The sequence below is a fragment of the Mobula birostris genome, chromosome 32, assembly GCF_030028105.1.
Source record: "Mobula birostris isolate sMobBir1 chromosome 32, sMobBir1.hap1, whole genome shotgun sequence".
In the NCBI taxonomy this organism is placed as follows: domain Eukaryota; kingdom Metazoa; phylum Chordata; class Chondrichthyes; order Myliobatiformes; family Myliobatidae; genus Mobula; species Mobula birostris.
Genome location: NC_092401.1, coordinates 24,593,241 through 24,610,593, shown reverse-complemented (window position 1 = coordinate 24,610,593; position 17,353 = coordinate 24,593,241). Strand labels below are relative to the sequence as shown.

At 37.2% G+C, this 17,353-nt stretch overlaps 1 protein-coding gene across 5 annotated transcripts in view; it reads right to left on the bottom strand.

The window, feature by feature from the left end:
• Positions 1-2,516: 2,516 nt before the first annotated feature.
• rfx1a (regulatory factor X, 1a (influences HLA class II expression)) overlaps positions 2,517-17,353 on the bottom strand; it is a 220,522-nt gene continuing 205,685 nt past the window's right edge. For all 5 annotated transcript variants that reach the window (XM_072248521.1, XM_072248522.1, XM_072248524.1 and 2 more), the window contains 2 exons: positions 16,424-16,469; positions 2,517-10,811 (listed from right to left, as the gene is read on the bottom strand). In XM_072248521.1, the coding sequence (XP_072104622.1) occupies positions 10,654-10,811; positions 16,424-16,469 (204 nt within the window). In that variant the 3' untranslated portion in view covers positions 2,517-10,653. The remainder of the gene's footprint in view (positions 10,812-16,423; positions 16,470-17,353) is intronic.

The window sequence follows — 17,353 nt, the reverse complement described above, 5'->3', positions numbered from 1 at the left end:
TGTGTGAGATCAGCAGCTTCTGAGATACTGAATCCGCCCGGTCTGGCATCAACAATCATTCCATGGTCAAAATCACTTCTTTCCCTTCTCATGTTTGGTCTGAATAATAAGTGAACTTTTGTTGACCTGCATGCTTTCATGCATTGACTTGCTGCCATATCATTGGCTGATTAGAGGCTAATCACAGAACTCTGCAACCTGAATAGACAACTTCAGAATCAATGAAAGTCATGAAAAATAGGAAATTATTGAAGTTCTGGATCTCTTTATACTCGTATGATACATTAGTATAGCTGAATAGCTAGAGAAGAAAGTAGTAACGTTGAGCAAGGCTAGGGAAATTGAATCAATCTGGGAATTAATTGCAACCTCAAGATTTTATAAAGAAGATTGCAAAACTGAACAAAATTCATACTTACTAATTTAAGAATCTAGTAGCCAAATTGAAGGTTTTAATATTTCTATAAATGAAAAGTCTGTTGCATAAAGGAGTCAATTGATAATAAAAATATGGAACTTTGATTTAATTTGACATTTAAACTAATTTTGGTTCATAATATTGGAAGAAATTTCTTGTGATTGATCTTTGGAGTTAAGAAGAATGCAGAGTGATCTTACTGAAATACACCTACACAAGAGATTCTGCAGATGCTGAAAATCTTCAACAACCTACACACGAAATGATGGAAATCAGCTGGTCAAGCAGCATTTTAAAAAATTTTATTATCAAAATAAACTTTATTTATAATAAACATTAGTTACAAGAATAAACCATACAAAGCCTTTTCATTCTTACATTCACAGTCAATGCTTTAAGAGTCGAGTTCTATTACATTCCTTAAAACCGATAGGACTGTTGCCACCCACGTGGCCCCCTGGGGTGGTACACTACTACAGTAATTGAGGGGTTTCCTCAATCCAGCAGCAAAGAACCCTATACTGTGGTCCTGCCCTAGTGGTCAGGCAGCATCTATAAAGGGGAATGGTTCTGATATTATTTGAGAGCCTAAAGGGACCATTTTCTCTGCAAACCATTAGCTTCTCACGGCGTTTTCCCATGTTCCTGCCTGAGATATAACAGCCATCCCTTTCACACCATCTAGTGATGTAAATAGCCCTTCAAATTCAAATACTGATTCCTTGTACTGATTCCCTGGGTTATGAATGCCGAATTTATGGACACTCCTTCATGTGAACAAACTCCATTTGTATTAAGTTCAAAAGTCTGATGTACCGTATGTGCACGTGTTCACTCCTACAAAGAGCAGAATTAATTTCTCCTCTCTTGCTCTCCACTTTTAGTAATTGTTCTTCCTTATTGCAACACCCTGGTTAGCATAGAGATCTTTGTGTATTTTCTGACTTACGGACATCTATAGAAGTGGAACTCAGTCATTACCTGGGATGGCCTGTATTGTTTCAATCTAGACTACCTCATTCAGTGCTCACAATGTGGTCTCCACTCTGCTGGAGGAACCAAAACAGATTGTGATCGCTTTGCATTCAAACAGCTGTACTAACCCCAAACCTCCTGCTTTAATTCTCTATACCCCTCTGACCAGTTTGTGGTCACCTGCACGCTATAGAATGAGGACATAATCCAGGTGATACGGTGTAGGAGTTGATATTGCGCTCTGTAAATTTCAGTACTGCAATCCACTTTCTAAGAGTTTATTTTATTATGAATGAACATATTATGATGTATAAACTTTCTCAGAGATGGCAAGTTCTACTGTAGATCGTTTTCTGTAATAATGCCCCAGTCAGTCCCTCTCTTTATCAGCACTGCTGGATCTACTTAAACTTTATATTTTATGGCTTTTATATTCCTCTGTGTTCTTTCTCTCATTGCAATCCATTTCACAGATTATGCCCCCTTTTCCCTGCGACTTCCTTAACCACCTTTTCATTTGAATTAACTCATCTACTGCACACTCCCACACCAAAACTGCCTCCCCAGCACAGATGTTTCCTTTCCACAAGAGAGTCTGCAGATGCTGGAAACCCAGAGCAAGGCACACAAAATGCTGGAGGAACTCGGCAGGTCTGGTAGCATCTATGGAGGGAAATGAACTATCAATGTTTTGGACGTTTTGGGATATTTCCTTTGTCTTCCCCACTCTTCCTTCAAATTCAAACCAAACTATTTTCTCTCTTTCCCAGTCTAACGAAGTGTTTCTAACCCAAAGCAGAACTGCCTGAGTGTGTATCATTTTATTTTATTTGTCTTTGTTTTACATTTATGCAAGCTATAGCTTCTTTAAAATTTTCATTTGCTTTTCCATTGTGGCTTTGAAGTATCCTCACAATCTTTCTTTTAAATTCTCCCATCTGCTGCATACAAATTTCCTTCACTTTTTCCATTGCGAAGCATCATAAAGCCATTTTCCTGTGTTAAACCATGCTATTTGACCCAAGCTGTTTGTCTTTTTGAAGGCCTCATTGTGCAATGTTAATGCAAGACTACAAAGATTCCAACTCCTAATGCCTGCAAGTAGAAGACAGTTTAGACAGAGTTGTTATATTCGCTCTTTTATTTAAAAGAAACACTACAAAAAGTAGAAAACAGCTTTTGCACCAAAACCAAACACTCATACAAATGCTTACATGTCACCCCAAGCTGAATTACAACATTAAACAATGCAGTCTCAAACACTGCTTCCTTCTCTCAGGGTCCATAGCTCAGCAAAGCTGATCAATGTACCCAGTTTACAACAAAACTAAGCATTTCTTGTTTATACAAAATACAATATTTACTTTCTCGATACAGAACGGTGTACAACTATATGTCACAGATGTATCTCAAGACTAAAGTTCCAACATATAAGGCCGTAATGGTTCAGAAACAAATATATCAAATAATCATTTTTTTCTCACAATTCACCCAATATTAATGCAATGTGTAATAAAGATTATAATTACGTACAAAAGCACAGATTGTTTTGTTTTTCAAAACTATATGTAATTTGGAGTTACAAACTGGTACAACAAATATATTACAAATGCCTCAATTAACTGCAAAATACATTAATCACATCACACAGTCTTTATTTGGAAGAAAAAGTAAAACAAAAATCCTACAAATGATTTTAAGTTAATATTAAGTGTTAACGAAAGGCAACAAACTACTCTGCTGTCAGACTCATCATGTTGGCCAGAAAGGTGCGAAGGAAACTAAATTTGACGTATTGGTGCCATATTATTGGTGAAGAGAGAATAGTCACAAGTCTTGTGCATCATCTTTGTACAAACATATCTACGAGTGGTTTGACAGAGGCACTTATCTTAGTTTGAGGTTGTATTCTTTAGACATTCTCCAATGTACTTGAACTATGATGCATCAGCTAAGTTCTGCAGTGCAGAAAAAAGTTGAGAGAATACACACCTCACAACAGAGGTAAGATTCCTCTCAGGATCAAAATGTAGTTTTACAAAATTGGTAAGAAATGGAAAAAAAACAAAAAGATGTAGCAATGTTCTTTTCTCAAATAATTATTCATAATTTAGGTTCATATGACAATCCCCTAAATATAAATATGTTACTGCAAGATACTAAAACTTGCCCAAGAACAGACAATGCTTGAATTTAATGGTGTATAATTGGAGTCCAATATTTAGGAGACATGTTTTATGGATCAACACCCGGATTTGGATATTTTTCCTTCCAGAGTTTACCTCATTCTACAACTGTAACTTTGTTGAAAGTAAATCAGAAATCCTGTTTGTATGCAAGTATATAATTACATTCTACACCCAGCCAAATGACATTGCCAGAGTGGAAGTAGTTCCACAGAAATTCCACACATTGATCATTTACAAACCTTGTGCTTACAAGTTCAATCTTCAGACAATTAATTCTGCCAGTTTCATTGGGAGGGGAATGCCAATTGTTGGGTCAAGATAATATGTAAAGAACCGTGGACTAGAAGTATATAGATTGTAATTATGATCCTATCCTATCTGCTTGGCTGAAAAAGGATTTGGAAAGGCATTACTATTTTCATAATTATGAACATGGAATATTAAAATAACCTGGCATTAGATCTGAATAAATCAATGGATCATGAACCAGATGACAATTCTGTACAATACATTCTATCGTTCACTATTTTTCAGGTTAAGGAATTTGAGTCTTTTGATCATTTGAATAAAGTAATGAAATAACCATACCAATATATATATTTAAGAGTTATGGTCCTCTGGTTGAAAAGTAGGATTTTACCCCATTACGACAGTGCAGGTACAATGGAGCGTTTGCTTCTCCTATTCGCTTGTTTTGCTTATTATGTTGTTTTTAACCATTTTGAAGGGAAGAGGGATGTTTCAGCTACTGTTCATATGCAGCTCACAGAAAGTACACCTGTCCAAGGCTGACTTTACAAGTCACAAACAGCTCACTCACAAATGGTATTTCCTTTTGACCAGCTGAGCCAATCAAAGTAAGTGATCTGCAAAGCTGCTTTCTTTAATGTGCAAGCTTAACTGTATTGTATTTGTATTTCTAATTTGTACTGCAATTGTAGTTGTATAATTCCCTTTTGAGAAATGTCAAATTAATCTGTGAGTTTTAAGATATAAACTGTTTCAGTACTTTCTAGAAAAAATGCTATTTTATTACTTCTAAAATGTTGCTGATACAAAATTCAATTTACACTAATTTAGCACACAGGGCCTTCTCTGGCTATGAAAGTCTTGACTGATATGACCAACAGCTGGCACACACCAGCTGCAAGTATGAGATCCCAGAGTAACCAGTGATTACATGGTCCAACTCGTTTAGTTTGGGCTGTCGAATTGGAATTTAGAAAGCAGAGGAAAGATTATCCTTTGCCCAACAATATGGAATAATTAAACATTTAGGCCTCCTCTCCTGCCCGGCCAAACTTCCTCCATTATTAATGCTAGTTCTTGCTGACTAGGAGACAACTTAATGTCTGGTAAAAGCAGTGTAGGAAAACAAGCCCAAACTGACTCGGGAGTGACAGTGCATGAATTGGTTATCCTGTATGCTTGGTTGTTAGATAGTGGTCACCATTGGACTAAGCAATAACTATGGCCATCTATTATTTTGATGTATACACATCAGCTATTCCTCCTGTGTTCACAAATGTACCTAGCATGTTTTCCTTTCCCCACAAGGGATATCTGAAGGATAGACCTATAAAAACATTAAAGGTGATCTAATTAGCATTAAGTTAATTACCAAACAAGACAACTACTACTATTCCAATTTGGGGTTGTTGTCTTTTAAAGCTCAATGAGGAATTTCAGTTCAGGCCAGTCACATTGATAATGAGACTGCCAAGTTAAGCTGTTAAGAAAGTGTGCAGTTATTGTAACATTAATGGTTGGTTTGGAGTGAGCATAACAGAAAAATACTCCAGAGTAAAAGACAGTTTTACTGCTAACTGATTACTGACAGTGTACTAGTTGAAAAGTGCTGACAACTTTAAAAATCATATTAACTCTAATTCGTTTCTGGGAAACTGGCAATGGCAGAGGGCCGCGCCTCATGCCTTTCATTAGACCTTTTGAAACCAGGTTATTTCTGGGTTCTTTGACAGCTATTTCATGTTCTGCCCTTTCTTGGGTATTGTTGCATACTGCACAAGCTTATCTACACCACCAACATGCTACTCCAATCATTTGGAAGGCTCTGCCATGGTATCCAAAGGTATAATTCGGTTGTCCCAAATCAGGTGGATAACTAACTCCTCTCTCTCCACTACACTTACCTTGCCCCACAAACCCAACTTGGTGACTAAGAAACAAACCCACCACCTTGAATAGGTGTTCTTGTAATCTGGTTAACATTATGAATACATAAATGAAGAGTTACATAAACATAGATATATGAACTATACATCCATAACCAGTTCTGCTCTCCTGACCTGTCAAAGGAAACATACTCAGACTTTTCTACTTTATTTTTCTGTAATTTTAGGAATTTTATCATAGCAGAGCATCATGGCAAGGAATGAATTTTCTTCAGTGAGGAGAGATCAGAAGGAATTTTCTACAGTGGGAACAATCAGAGGGAATTGTCCTAAATGATAAAAGGCCTAGGAATTCTAGTGCATGGTTTAATGTTTGTCTTTGCTGTGCAATGGTTTTCTTGTTCAGGAAATCAAACTTAGCAGAGTGTCCTCACTGTCAATGTGCAAGTTATTAAATATGTAAAATAATCTTTGGTAATCTTTTTTAGTATAAATTTTAATAAATGTTGGATTTCACTAGTAAATGACTTGGTGTTTATATCTGTTTGTAATTCCTTTTCATTAGTTCAAAAAAGTATCCTCTAATCACAACACAGTTGCTTCTCCTGCTAACAGTGACCAATTTTATTCTCTTCCCTCATCAAATCCATATATTTATGCTTTTAGCTGAGGGGAATGACAGCATTGCAGAATGGAAATCTCTGGATTCTAATTAAAAATTCAGGAAATAGTGAAATTAAACAAATTAAAATCTATTCATTACATTTGCAGTTTGTTTTATTTTCTTTGTAATGAAAACCCATATTAAGAAGCTGTCATTTTCCTCGAACCAAAAACAAGGCTGTCCACAAATGAGATGCAAGGTAGTAGTTATGTGTAAACTCATTACTTGTTGGCAACATAGTGATATTAACAGAAATTAAACTACCAGTTATGACAAGCCAAAATAAAATCAACTTTTAGTTCCTTTTGGTAAAGGAAACTACTTCACTGCAATATTAAATATTAGCACTATTTAGTATTAAGCTCAGGTAAGCAAGATTAGGAAGAGTATAAAGAGAGCATCAGCATGTCCAAATGTAGTATCACCTAATTTTCGGGTCATGCAAAGCATACTTTCAGGATATAGGTCTTATGGCACAAATAGTAGGACTTCTACTTTGGAACATCACAGATCTACTCCTGTTCAATCAGTAAAACAGCTTGAAGTTGAAACAACCTTTAGTGGGTAGAGCTATTTTAAAACAGAAATGGCAAATGTGTCTTTTTTTTTGGTTGCACCTGTTATTTCCCTTTTCTTGAATGGAGTTTTCTACTTCCATTAGAACTTCTAAGCATTCCACAAGTTGTTCACTCCACTAAATCATTCTGAGTGGGACACATGAATGCTTAGTGAAAAGCTGTCAAGCAGACCTAAAACTATCCTTGCTGCGTTTAATAGAATTGGTCTAGTCCTAGAACTTCTATGATTCCTGCATGGATCTTGTTAAATGTCATCACCAGATGGTTACCCGTCAGAGGAGGAGGGACACCAAACTTTAAATAAAAGGCAATGTTTCTGTGACCTCCAAAATGTTGATGAAAAAGACAATTAACATAAGGGTAAGGAAAAATAAGATAGCCTAAACCCTCAAAGCTCATCCTCCTCAACTAATATCCAGAGGATCACAAATAAAAATACCATCAGCAAAAATATTAAAATAATGTGCAAAACAACAAATAACTCTCTTGATTCATCATAATGCAAGAACTAATTTAGGACAGTGCTACTAAAACGAAGTTTTAATCTTGATTCTGACACCAAGCACAATTTAAATTCCAATCCCACCCTATAACTGAATAAAAATAAATGAATAAGTGAATTTTAAAAGATGACATTTTGTATGGATTTTAAAAAGAACCATCGCTACAAACTATAGTAAAATCTCTTTTTAAGAAGTTAATCAAGATTCAAGTACACGTTACAGTTCTTCTGCTGCTCCTGAAATTTTCCATTCCTTTAAGAACTATCAAGTTTTACTATAATTTAGTCCTTAAAGCACTGATCTAGGCACAGTGCATGTGAATGTTCTATGTGACTGTAAAACATGGGACTGGGATCATTTCCTTTCCATTGTTTATGGTTTAATAGTTGATGAAGAAACAAAAAAATGTTAAAAATAACATTAACTACAAGACCTGGCAGTGCAGGGTGAGATATGGAAAAGCTTGCAAAGTAAACAAGTAAGAGGACATCTATTGGATCAGGCATATATTGGGCAGATGTACAAAAACAAAAAAATGCTTTACAGATGCTGCTGTGTGTTCACAGCGTTTTCTGGTTCTATTTCCAAGAAGAAAGTGTGTTTTGGTTTCCTTCCAAATAAGCTGTAATGCTAAAAAACAGTAAATGCTTTGAACTATAAGGACAGTTCAGTTGATAGTGAATACATGGCATCTATTTTAGCCAATCTTCATAGATCATACGATGATCCGAATGAACCATGAATCTAGGTAAACAACATGCTCAAGGCTCATCACAATACATTTCTTTTTGCTTCCTAATTCACTGGGATGTATCCAAGTACACAGGACAACTTGCTGCATCATCACACCATGCTTTTCCAAAAAAGCTGAACCAAATTTCGGGCACAGACAAACATATGAAGAAGGATCTATGCAAGCTCAGATTTGTAGCCTTGAACTCCAATTATACCTCTTAACATTATTCTGCTTTGTTGTAATAGTCTTCAATATATATTGTGGGTAATTTGAAGACATTAATGTTTCCAGTTGATATAAATTCAGCTAATACTATCGTAATCTTTATTAAATTAAATCTGTTTCATTGAAGTTGAAGACAAAGTTGAAGTCTGTCATAATGATTGCCTACAAGCTCACAACTGATATACAGGACATAGCTTAAGTCCAGCAGAGCAGAAGTTATCATACTATGACAAAGAAGGCAACTGAATGCAGAGCTAACAATCTAATTCTCTACTGTATTCCTTTTTTTACAGCAATGTTCTATGGGATAGCCATACAGAACAGAACAAATCATTATAACTATGGAAATTCCATTAATGACATCATAAAATTTAAAAGAAATAAAATAACATCTAAAAAAAACAGTACATGCAGCAGCTCCTGATCATATTTTAGTAGATCAGTAAATTGGTACTGGTGTAAATTTTGCTATTTACCTTCTAACTTATGTCATCGGCAAAGTTACAATCAAACAAAATGGCACCCTGATTATTTTTCCTCTCTCCTGTCCTTTTACATTACTCTCTGGCTGTACAGTGGATAAAATGTGCCATAAATGCTTTAATTTGCAATCTAAAGTATGTAACATGCCTAACAATATCAGAAAACTTGCCCCATAGGTTCTCTCTCTAGATACATATTCTCATGTAATGTATAAAATGAAAGCTTTCAGATTACTTTGTACTTTTAATTCTCTCATATCCCTATTTTGTATTATTGCAACCAACCCAGGTAACGGGATATTACTGAACTTAAAATCAATTGTTTAAATTAAAAAGGGGTAATCTCTGGCTAGCTGAGTGGAAAACAAAACAAGCATTTTCTCATATAAAGGTAAGAAAACAGAAGGCAAATCAATTCTAAACAATTATTCACAAAATGCTGGAGGAAGTCAGCAGGCCAGGCAGCAGCTATGGAAAAGAATAAGAGTCGATGTTTCATGAGTCCTGATAAAAGGTCTTGGCCCAAAACATCAACTGTTTGCTCTTTTCCATAGATGCTGCCTGGCTTGCTGACTTCCTCCAGCATTTTCTGTGTATTACTTTGATTTCCAGCATCTGCAGATTTTTCTCTTTTTTGTATTTAAACAATTATTTCCCATTTTGAGATACTGCCTTATTGTGCTCTATGCAAGGGGTAATATCTTAAAGCTTACCAGCAGTAAGCAAGCTACATTAGAAGGGTCTCAAATTCAAAGGACAAAGCAGCAATGTGAAAACATGTCATCTTTTTGAAAGATTTCACTTGACACAGCATTATTCTATGAACAGTGAAGATAAATAAGTAAAAAAAAAATTAATGAAATCACCTGTGTGAAAGTCAAACAAAAGCAACCTTGAAGTCTGTTCTTCTGTTACGCAAGCCACCTGGTCACCATAAGAAAGCTGCACAGTCTTTTAACAAGTCTGATGCACAGCACTTTAAAATTGAACAAAATGCATTCAAAATAATAAAAAGACCTGCTCCTAGATTGACTTATAAAAGGACTGTTCAGCATTCTGAAAGTACCAGCAAGTACATCAATCATGGAGGAGTTGTGTCTTAGTAACTGAATTCCCGTGTTCTCTGTTCAACCTTCTTTTATCTGACAACAGGTTCACTGTTGATTATTTTAGTTGGATTAAGTTACTTGTGCAATCAAGCAGCTTGCAATTAGAAGCAACCTATGGAAACGGACCCAACAATCCATAAGATTTCAAAGTTTATTCTAAGGTGTATTAGAAACACCAAACCCTCTGGTTCCTATAGTTGAGCAGTATTTGGGAATGCACTTCTTAGTGCATCTCATTCGTTTTGAGTGAATCTCAACGTTTGCTTTTGGAATTTGTGTGGGATTTTGAATTTTCCCTTTTGTTTTATTCAACTTTATTGATGTTCCCAACCAGCAAATACTGAGCTCAGTAAAGTTTTAGCTTTCGTATAATCTATAATCTGAGTGTTTTTGAAATTAGTAATTTATGTAACAGCAGCCATTTAACTGATGTACTCTACTCCTAGTGGAACATTTTTAAAAATCTCTTAAATACAACTCATAAATAAATGTTGAACTAAAATAATTTTGGTAGAGATTTGAGATTTGTGATAACTTATAGACAATGACTTTCTATGCAGAGACTATCAGATGCCATGGATGGAGTTAATGTTGTTAAACTCAAGCAAAAGTTTTTCTTTTACATCCTACATTTTATTTTCAGTTGGTTGGTGGTGCTTGGACGAACACTCCTCTTGAGTCTGTCCGTGACAATTTGGCTGGTGGCTCCATGGAGTCTGTAACTAATGTGGGCTCATTATCCATTGGAATTTCTTGCTGGCTGTCATCATCACTTTCTTCTTCCTCTTCATCTTCATCTGATTAAACAGAACACGCAGTTAACAAAAAACACAAATGCAGGCTTATCATAGCCAGTTGTATTTCTTCATTAAAATTGACTCCCTAATTAGTTCACTTCATTTTCATTTTCCCTGACAGATTTTTGCATAAAGGAAGTAAGGGTTATGCATAAAAGGCAGGTAGCTGGAGCTGAGTCCACAGTCAGATCAGCCATGACTTTGTTGAAAGGCTGAACAGGTTTATTGGGCCAGACGGCCTATTCCTGTTCCTCTTTCTTATGTTCTTATCAGAGATTGCAAACCTTGAATTTGAAGCAAACTACATTCATTATAGGCCTATTTGTTAATGAAAACTGAAGAGAACTGATAAATTCAATATTACTTTCTCAATGGGCCACAAAAACTAGTAATAAGGTTCATAGTATGCCTAATTAAAGTGATCTTAAGAGCCTGAGAAGGGTAAGCAAGTTAAATACAAAGGTAAAGAGCCAAGCTTAAAAGGGAGGAAAAGAGGCGCTAAAGATATGATTCATGGGAGCCAGGGCAGGCACTGAGAACTGAGTAGAATATATAGATAAGGAGAAGATAAACTGGTCCTGATGAAAGGTCTTGGCCTATGACGTCAACTATTTAATCCTCTTCATAGATGTTCCTGGTCCTACTGAGTTCTTCCAGTACTCTGTGTACGTTCTTCAAGATAAACAGCTGTTCAGGGTTTGCCATCATTTATGGAACTGGAGGAGGAGCTTAGGAGAGACAATGGTGCCTAACAGTGACTCCTTTGCTTGAATCTTCGGAAACAGCTCTATTTCTATCTTTACTATCTCTATTTTTCCCTTTCAGGGCTCTTTTGAAGACCCTGACATGGAGTTACACACTGACTTCGGTTCTTTGTGGGAAGGGGACCCGCTCTTGGGGTTTAACGGCTGGCCATTATTCGATATGCCAAAGAGGCAGCCTAGGAGACTAGCTTGCCTTCGGAGTTCTGGAATTTCGTGGCTCTGGAGGTGGGTGGACCTAAGGTTGCTTCCCCTGCAGGAATATGGTGTGTTGTAGGAGACGGAAGATTGAAAGCAGTAAGCTGGCTGCTGGCTGTGTGCCCAGAGACCCGAGTTCTTCGGGCACAGAGCTCGGTAAAAGTGATACAATGGACTTTTAACATTGTAAATCAGCGAGTTGTTTGTTATGTCTTCCTTCTTGCTGTGAAACGGAGACATCTCTTTTCCCCTTATTAGGGGGAGGTGGGGGAGAGAGGGAGACAGAGAGAGAGGGAGAGAGGGGGAGAGAGGGGGGAGAGAGAGGGGGGGAGAGACAGAGACAGAGAGAGAGACAGACAGACACTGTGGTATGTCAAATATCGGGTGAAGGAGTAGTCTTTGGGGTACTGCAAGTCTGTGTCTTTATTGATGGTTTGCTGCACGCTTCAGTGCTCAGTGGGGGGTGCCAATGCTTTTTTTTCTGGTGGGGGAAGGAGGATCGTCACCTTGCTGCTGCTTACATGTGGAAGAGGGGAGCTGGGAGGGGGCTTTAGGGTTCTAACATTTAAATGTCATTCATCCTTTGGGGCACTCTTCTGTTTTCGTGGATGGTTGTGAAGAAAAAGTATTTCAGGATGTAAGTTGTATACATTTCTCTGACATTAAATGTACCTTTGAAACTTTTGAACAGAAACTGGTTATCAGGAGTTCTTAGTGGTGCTGAACTTGGCCCATAGCCCACAACTGTCTTGTAGCAATCATCTGAGACCTTTACTAGTCTAATTAAAGCTCGAAACGGTATTCATTTGTAAAAACCTCCGTAGAGGTAGGAAAAATGTAGCTAGTGTGGCGCTTACTCTGATTGCAACATCAAGCTGTGCATGGACCTTAACTAACCACCAGTTGTTTTTGCATGCAAAAGCTTTATTGTTGCTCTGAAGGATGAGCCGAACCACATTGCCATGGAACATATCTTTGAATTGTTAATGCTGCACCACCTGTTATTCACAGAAAACTTCGAACCACAAACTAATCAGGTTGTGGCCTTCACAAAATGCCATCAGTGCCCTGCAAGTAGAGGTAGATCTCCCAGCAGACTGTCAGTCATTCAGCAGAATGTCTCATTGATATAAGTCTCAAAAAAGCACCTAGACTTTTTTTTACTGACAGTGAAAGAGCCCTCTCTGTTAAACCCTTCATGAACAGTGTCAGTCACATTCCATGGGACAATTGTGTAGGAAATGAGATTTTCATCCATCTCCTTCTGGGTTTGTAAGGTTTGACGAGAGCTCATACAGGAATATTTGCGAGATTTATGTGGATCAGGTGCAAAACACAAAACGCTATGCTCTATTGGGAGACTCATTGAAATGAACCAATTTTTTGCTGGAGAACCATCAAACCAGTGAAAGAAACCCAAGTCCATACCACCAGCTACTTCTCTTCAACCATCCAGTTCTTGAACCAATTGTCACAACCCTAATCACTACCTCAGTATGGTAACACTGTGGCCACTTCGACTGAAAATGGACTTTGTTCTTTTTGTCCTAATTATGTTCTTTCATGCAAAAAAATCATGTATAATGCTTGTTTAATTTATGTTTTTCTTGTGAATACTGCTTATCTCAGTGGTCCCCAACCTCCGGGCCGCGGACCGATACATTGCCGCGAAGAATGTAGTGGTGCAGTGGTAGCCGGAACGCACCCAGCACATCTTTAAGAAAAAAGCTGAAATAAACAAGCTAACTAATTAGGTGCCACCTGGCAAGTAAATGTCGGCCCAGCTAATTAGTTAGCTTGTTTATTTCGGCTTTTTTCTTAAAGATGTGCTGGGTGCGTTCCGGCTACTGCTGCACCACTGCATGCTTCACGGCAATGTATCGGTCCGTGGCCCGGAGGTTGGGGACCACTGGCTTATCTGATACTACGTGCCTGTGTTGCTGCTATAAGGAAGATTTTCATTGCACCTGTGCATTCACGTACTCAGGCACATGACAATAAAAAATGTAAACCAAACTGGAATGCTCCAAGAATCAAGAATATATGCTGAGGCATGCACTGATGCAAGGCATAGTCACTGAAAGTGCTCAACTGGGAGGACCACAGTTTAAGACCCTCTTGCTATTGCACACTAAGTAGCCAAAATCCGTTTCAAATACATGTGAAATGGTTCATGAGGGCCTGCATGTAAATGATAAATAATATACAGTAATAGGAATAATATGCTAACTTGGAAATATATCAATATTGCTTCATTGTTGTTGGATATAGTTCCTGAAAACTTCTGTTCAACAGCAATGTGGGAGCAACTTCATTAGAAGGACTACACTTAGTTTAAGGTAGTTCAATACTATATTCTGAAGGAGCTAGAGATAGAAGGTGGCATTTTAGCATCGTGGTTAGCGTAACACAACAACACCAGCAATTTGAGTTCAATTCCCACCGCTGTCTGTAAGAAGTTTGCATGCTCTTCCCATGACCATGTGGGTTTCTTTAGGGTGTTCCAGTTTCCTCTCACATTCCAAAGATGTATGGGTTAGGGTTAGTAAGCTGTGGACATGCTACACTGCATGGAAGCATGGCAACACTTGCAGGCTGCCCCACTAGCACAATCCTCAAACGCAAAAATGATGCATTTCACCTCTTTAATGTAAATGTAACAAATAAAGCTAATTTTTATCTTTAATTTTAAAAGATGTACTGTATCAGATGATAAAGAGCAGAATTAAATAAGGACAAACCTACTTTTCTTGGTATGAATGGAAACTGACAATGTCAACCACATCAATAGCTACTAAGAACAAGCAGGACAATGACAGATAATGGCCACAATTATAGACGATGCCATTTGTGAGTTATTTTGGTGCTATGGTAAGAGAAAATAATGTGACTGAATATATTCAGATACGAATTCTGGGGAAAGGCCATTGTTCATCCAAAAGGTGATGACATATTCCAAGGACTGAGGTTGATGAAGTGTGTAGTTAAATTTTTAAAAAACTGCAATGCTATTTTCAGAAACTACAACATAGAAAAAGTCTATTCAACTTGACCGAGGTAAAGTGGATTCTGGTTAATTGGACCATAGCCTAATCGGGTCAACCATTTATTTGGGACAACTCTTAAAGGACAAGAACTAATCAAGAAAATTGTCAAGATTTCCTTCATTTATTTGTGACACTATGTCGCTTAATTAGGACAGGAGACGTTCTAACCAGTGATAGTTGTATGCATTTGTGTGGCCATTAGACACTACACTGTGCTTTGTGCATACAGTTTTTAAATAGCATCAGTTGTGTATGTTTCATGTTCAAAAAGCAGCAGTGATTTTTGTCACTGATAGTTGGTGAGAAATAACCAGTTAGACAATTTGGAACTATTTTGCTCACCATGGTTTCAAGCATTCAGGCTTGAAGATGCCAGAAGCAGCTGGAATGAAAACGAAACGATTTCACTACTTCAACAAGTTTTGAACTACATTGAATTTGAAGGTTTGACAACCATCTTGAATGTTACAATGAAAATGAAGATTTGGAGAATCCTCATTGTATGAAGGTAGCCCATTATCTCACTTGGGTGCCATTCTGATTTTGCTTATTGTGTACACTAGATGAATTCCTCCATTGATAACTATTAGGAACTAATACAGTTTTATAGTGCTGTAGTATTATTGATCAGCCGGCTGGTGGCGTAGTGGCATCAGCACTGGACTTCGGGGCGAGAGGTCCCGAGTTCGATTCCAGCGGCACCCCTGCATGCTCTCCATCCGTGCTGGGTTAAGAGCTGGTGACCTCTTAAAAAAAAACTCACCCGGCAGAAGGCAATGGCAAACCACTGCTGTAACTTGCCTTGCACATGATTTCCCAATACGTCAGAGCGGCGTAGAAGGAAATCGCCCACTAACTGGAAAATTCCGGATGTGACATACCTTTCAAAAAGTATTATTGGTAGTGTTCTAATTAATTTTGTATTTCATTTAAAGTCATAATTTTTTTAAACTCAGTTTGTCTTTTTTTTATACCTTTTTAAACTATTTCCATGAAACTTCAGCTAATTGGGGCAACCGTTTAAATGGGCCAAAATGTACTGGTCCCAATGTGTCCCAATTAACCAGAATCCACAATAATAATCCAACCCCATTGAGATGAACATTACATGAAAAGTTCCTGTTTCAACTAAATAGATTAAACGGCTTGACACTCATGTTCTCATTCTTACATTCTCCCTTTGTTTTTAGGAATTCAGAATGGTCTTCCACATGCAAACAGAATTGAAGTTGTCCCAAAAACTTCAATGTATTTAGATATTTTAATGAGCTGAAATTTGTTCTGGATATTAGGGCAAATAGCTGTCACTAGCCTTGACAATCATTCATCAGACAATATTAAAAAGTAGTACAATGGACAATCATACTCAATTAGTTGGTTGCACAACCTTCCTCATAGAGACAAGGTTAGAAACTGGTCTTTAAATGGAACATAAAAAACTCATGGCCACACAAAATAATTCATGAGTTTCTGTTATATCACAATAAACCAGATTTTCTTAAATAATCAATACAACCTCAAAGTATTTCCAGGTGTTTTTCCAATGCTATAAACTCAACTGCAAAATAAAAGCAATAGATATTTTGTGCTCAATTACTGTACTAACCTTTGTCAGGGTCTAGAGGGTTTAAAGCACGTCCAAGATCAGCAAACTAGAATGCCAAAGAAAAACAAAAATTAATTTGCTTTCATCTTAAGTGTTGGGAGAGATATGAACTAGCAGCCCAAAAATTAGTAGGGTTGGCTGACAACAAACAGCCTAAGGATGCAAGCTCCACAGCTATCACTTTCTAATACACAAAATAAAATAGACATTATTTGATTTTAATCAGGGCATCACAACAAAAATGGAAAAAAACCAAAAATACTGGAAACAATCAGCAGCTCAGGCACCATCTATGGGAAGAGAAACAGAATTAAGACAAGAACCCATGAACACTACCTCACATTCTTTGCTTTCTTTTTACACTACGTATTTCTTACTATAATTTATAGTATTTTATGTATTAACACTGTACTGCTGCCACAAAACAACAAATTTCATGACATGTCAGCAATAACAAACCTGATTATGATTCTAACACTTCAGGTTGAAAATGATGGGGCGGGGGGGGCGGGGAAGATGAGCTCTTAAAATTTTTTATTGTTTCTGACTAGTTAAGTTTTACATTGCCCATTCGTTATCAATGCCATTGTCCTCTTTTACTGCCTCACTGCTGTCTTTGGCAACATTATATCAGCTTCTGGCTTTGAAACATCTCTAACTTGATAGGTACGATTGGAGCACAGAAGGGGGAGGCAGAGTTTTGAAAGAGTGTGTTCAAGAGCGAAGAGGCAAAAGTGGAAGATTAACATCTATCACTGCTACTCAGTCTCCAAAAATGGAGACCATTCCCTGTTTCCCCACAAACAATTAATATTTAATTAACAAAGCTTGGCAGTGTTGGAAAGTTTAGAGATTAGAACACCCATCAATTTGGAAGATAAGTATCTATTCAGCTGATTTGTTGAATTACCTGTTTTTCGTTTGCATCTT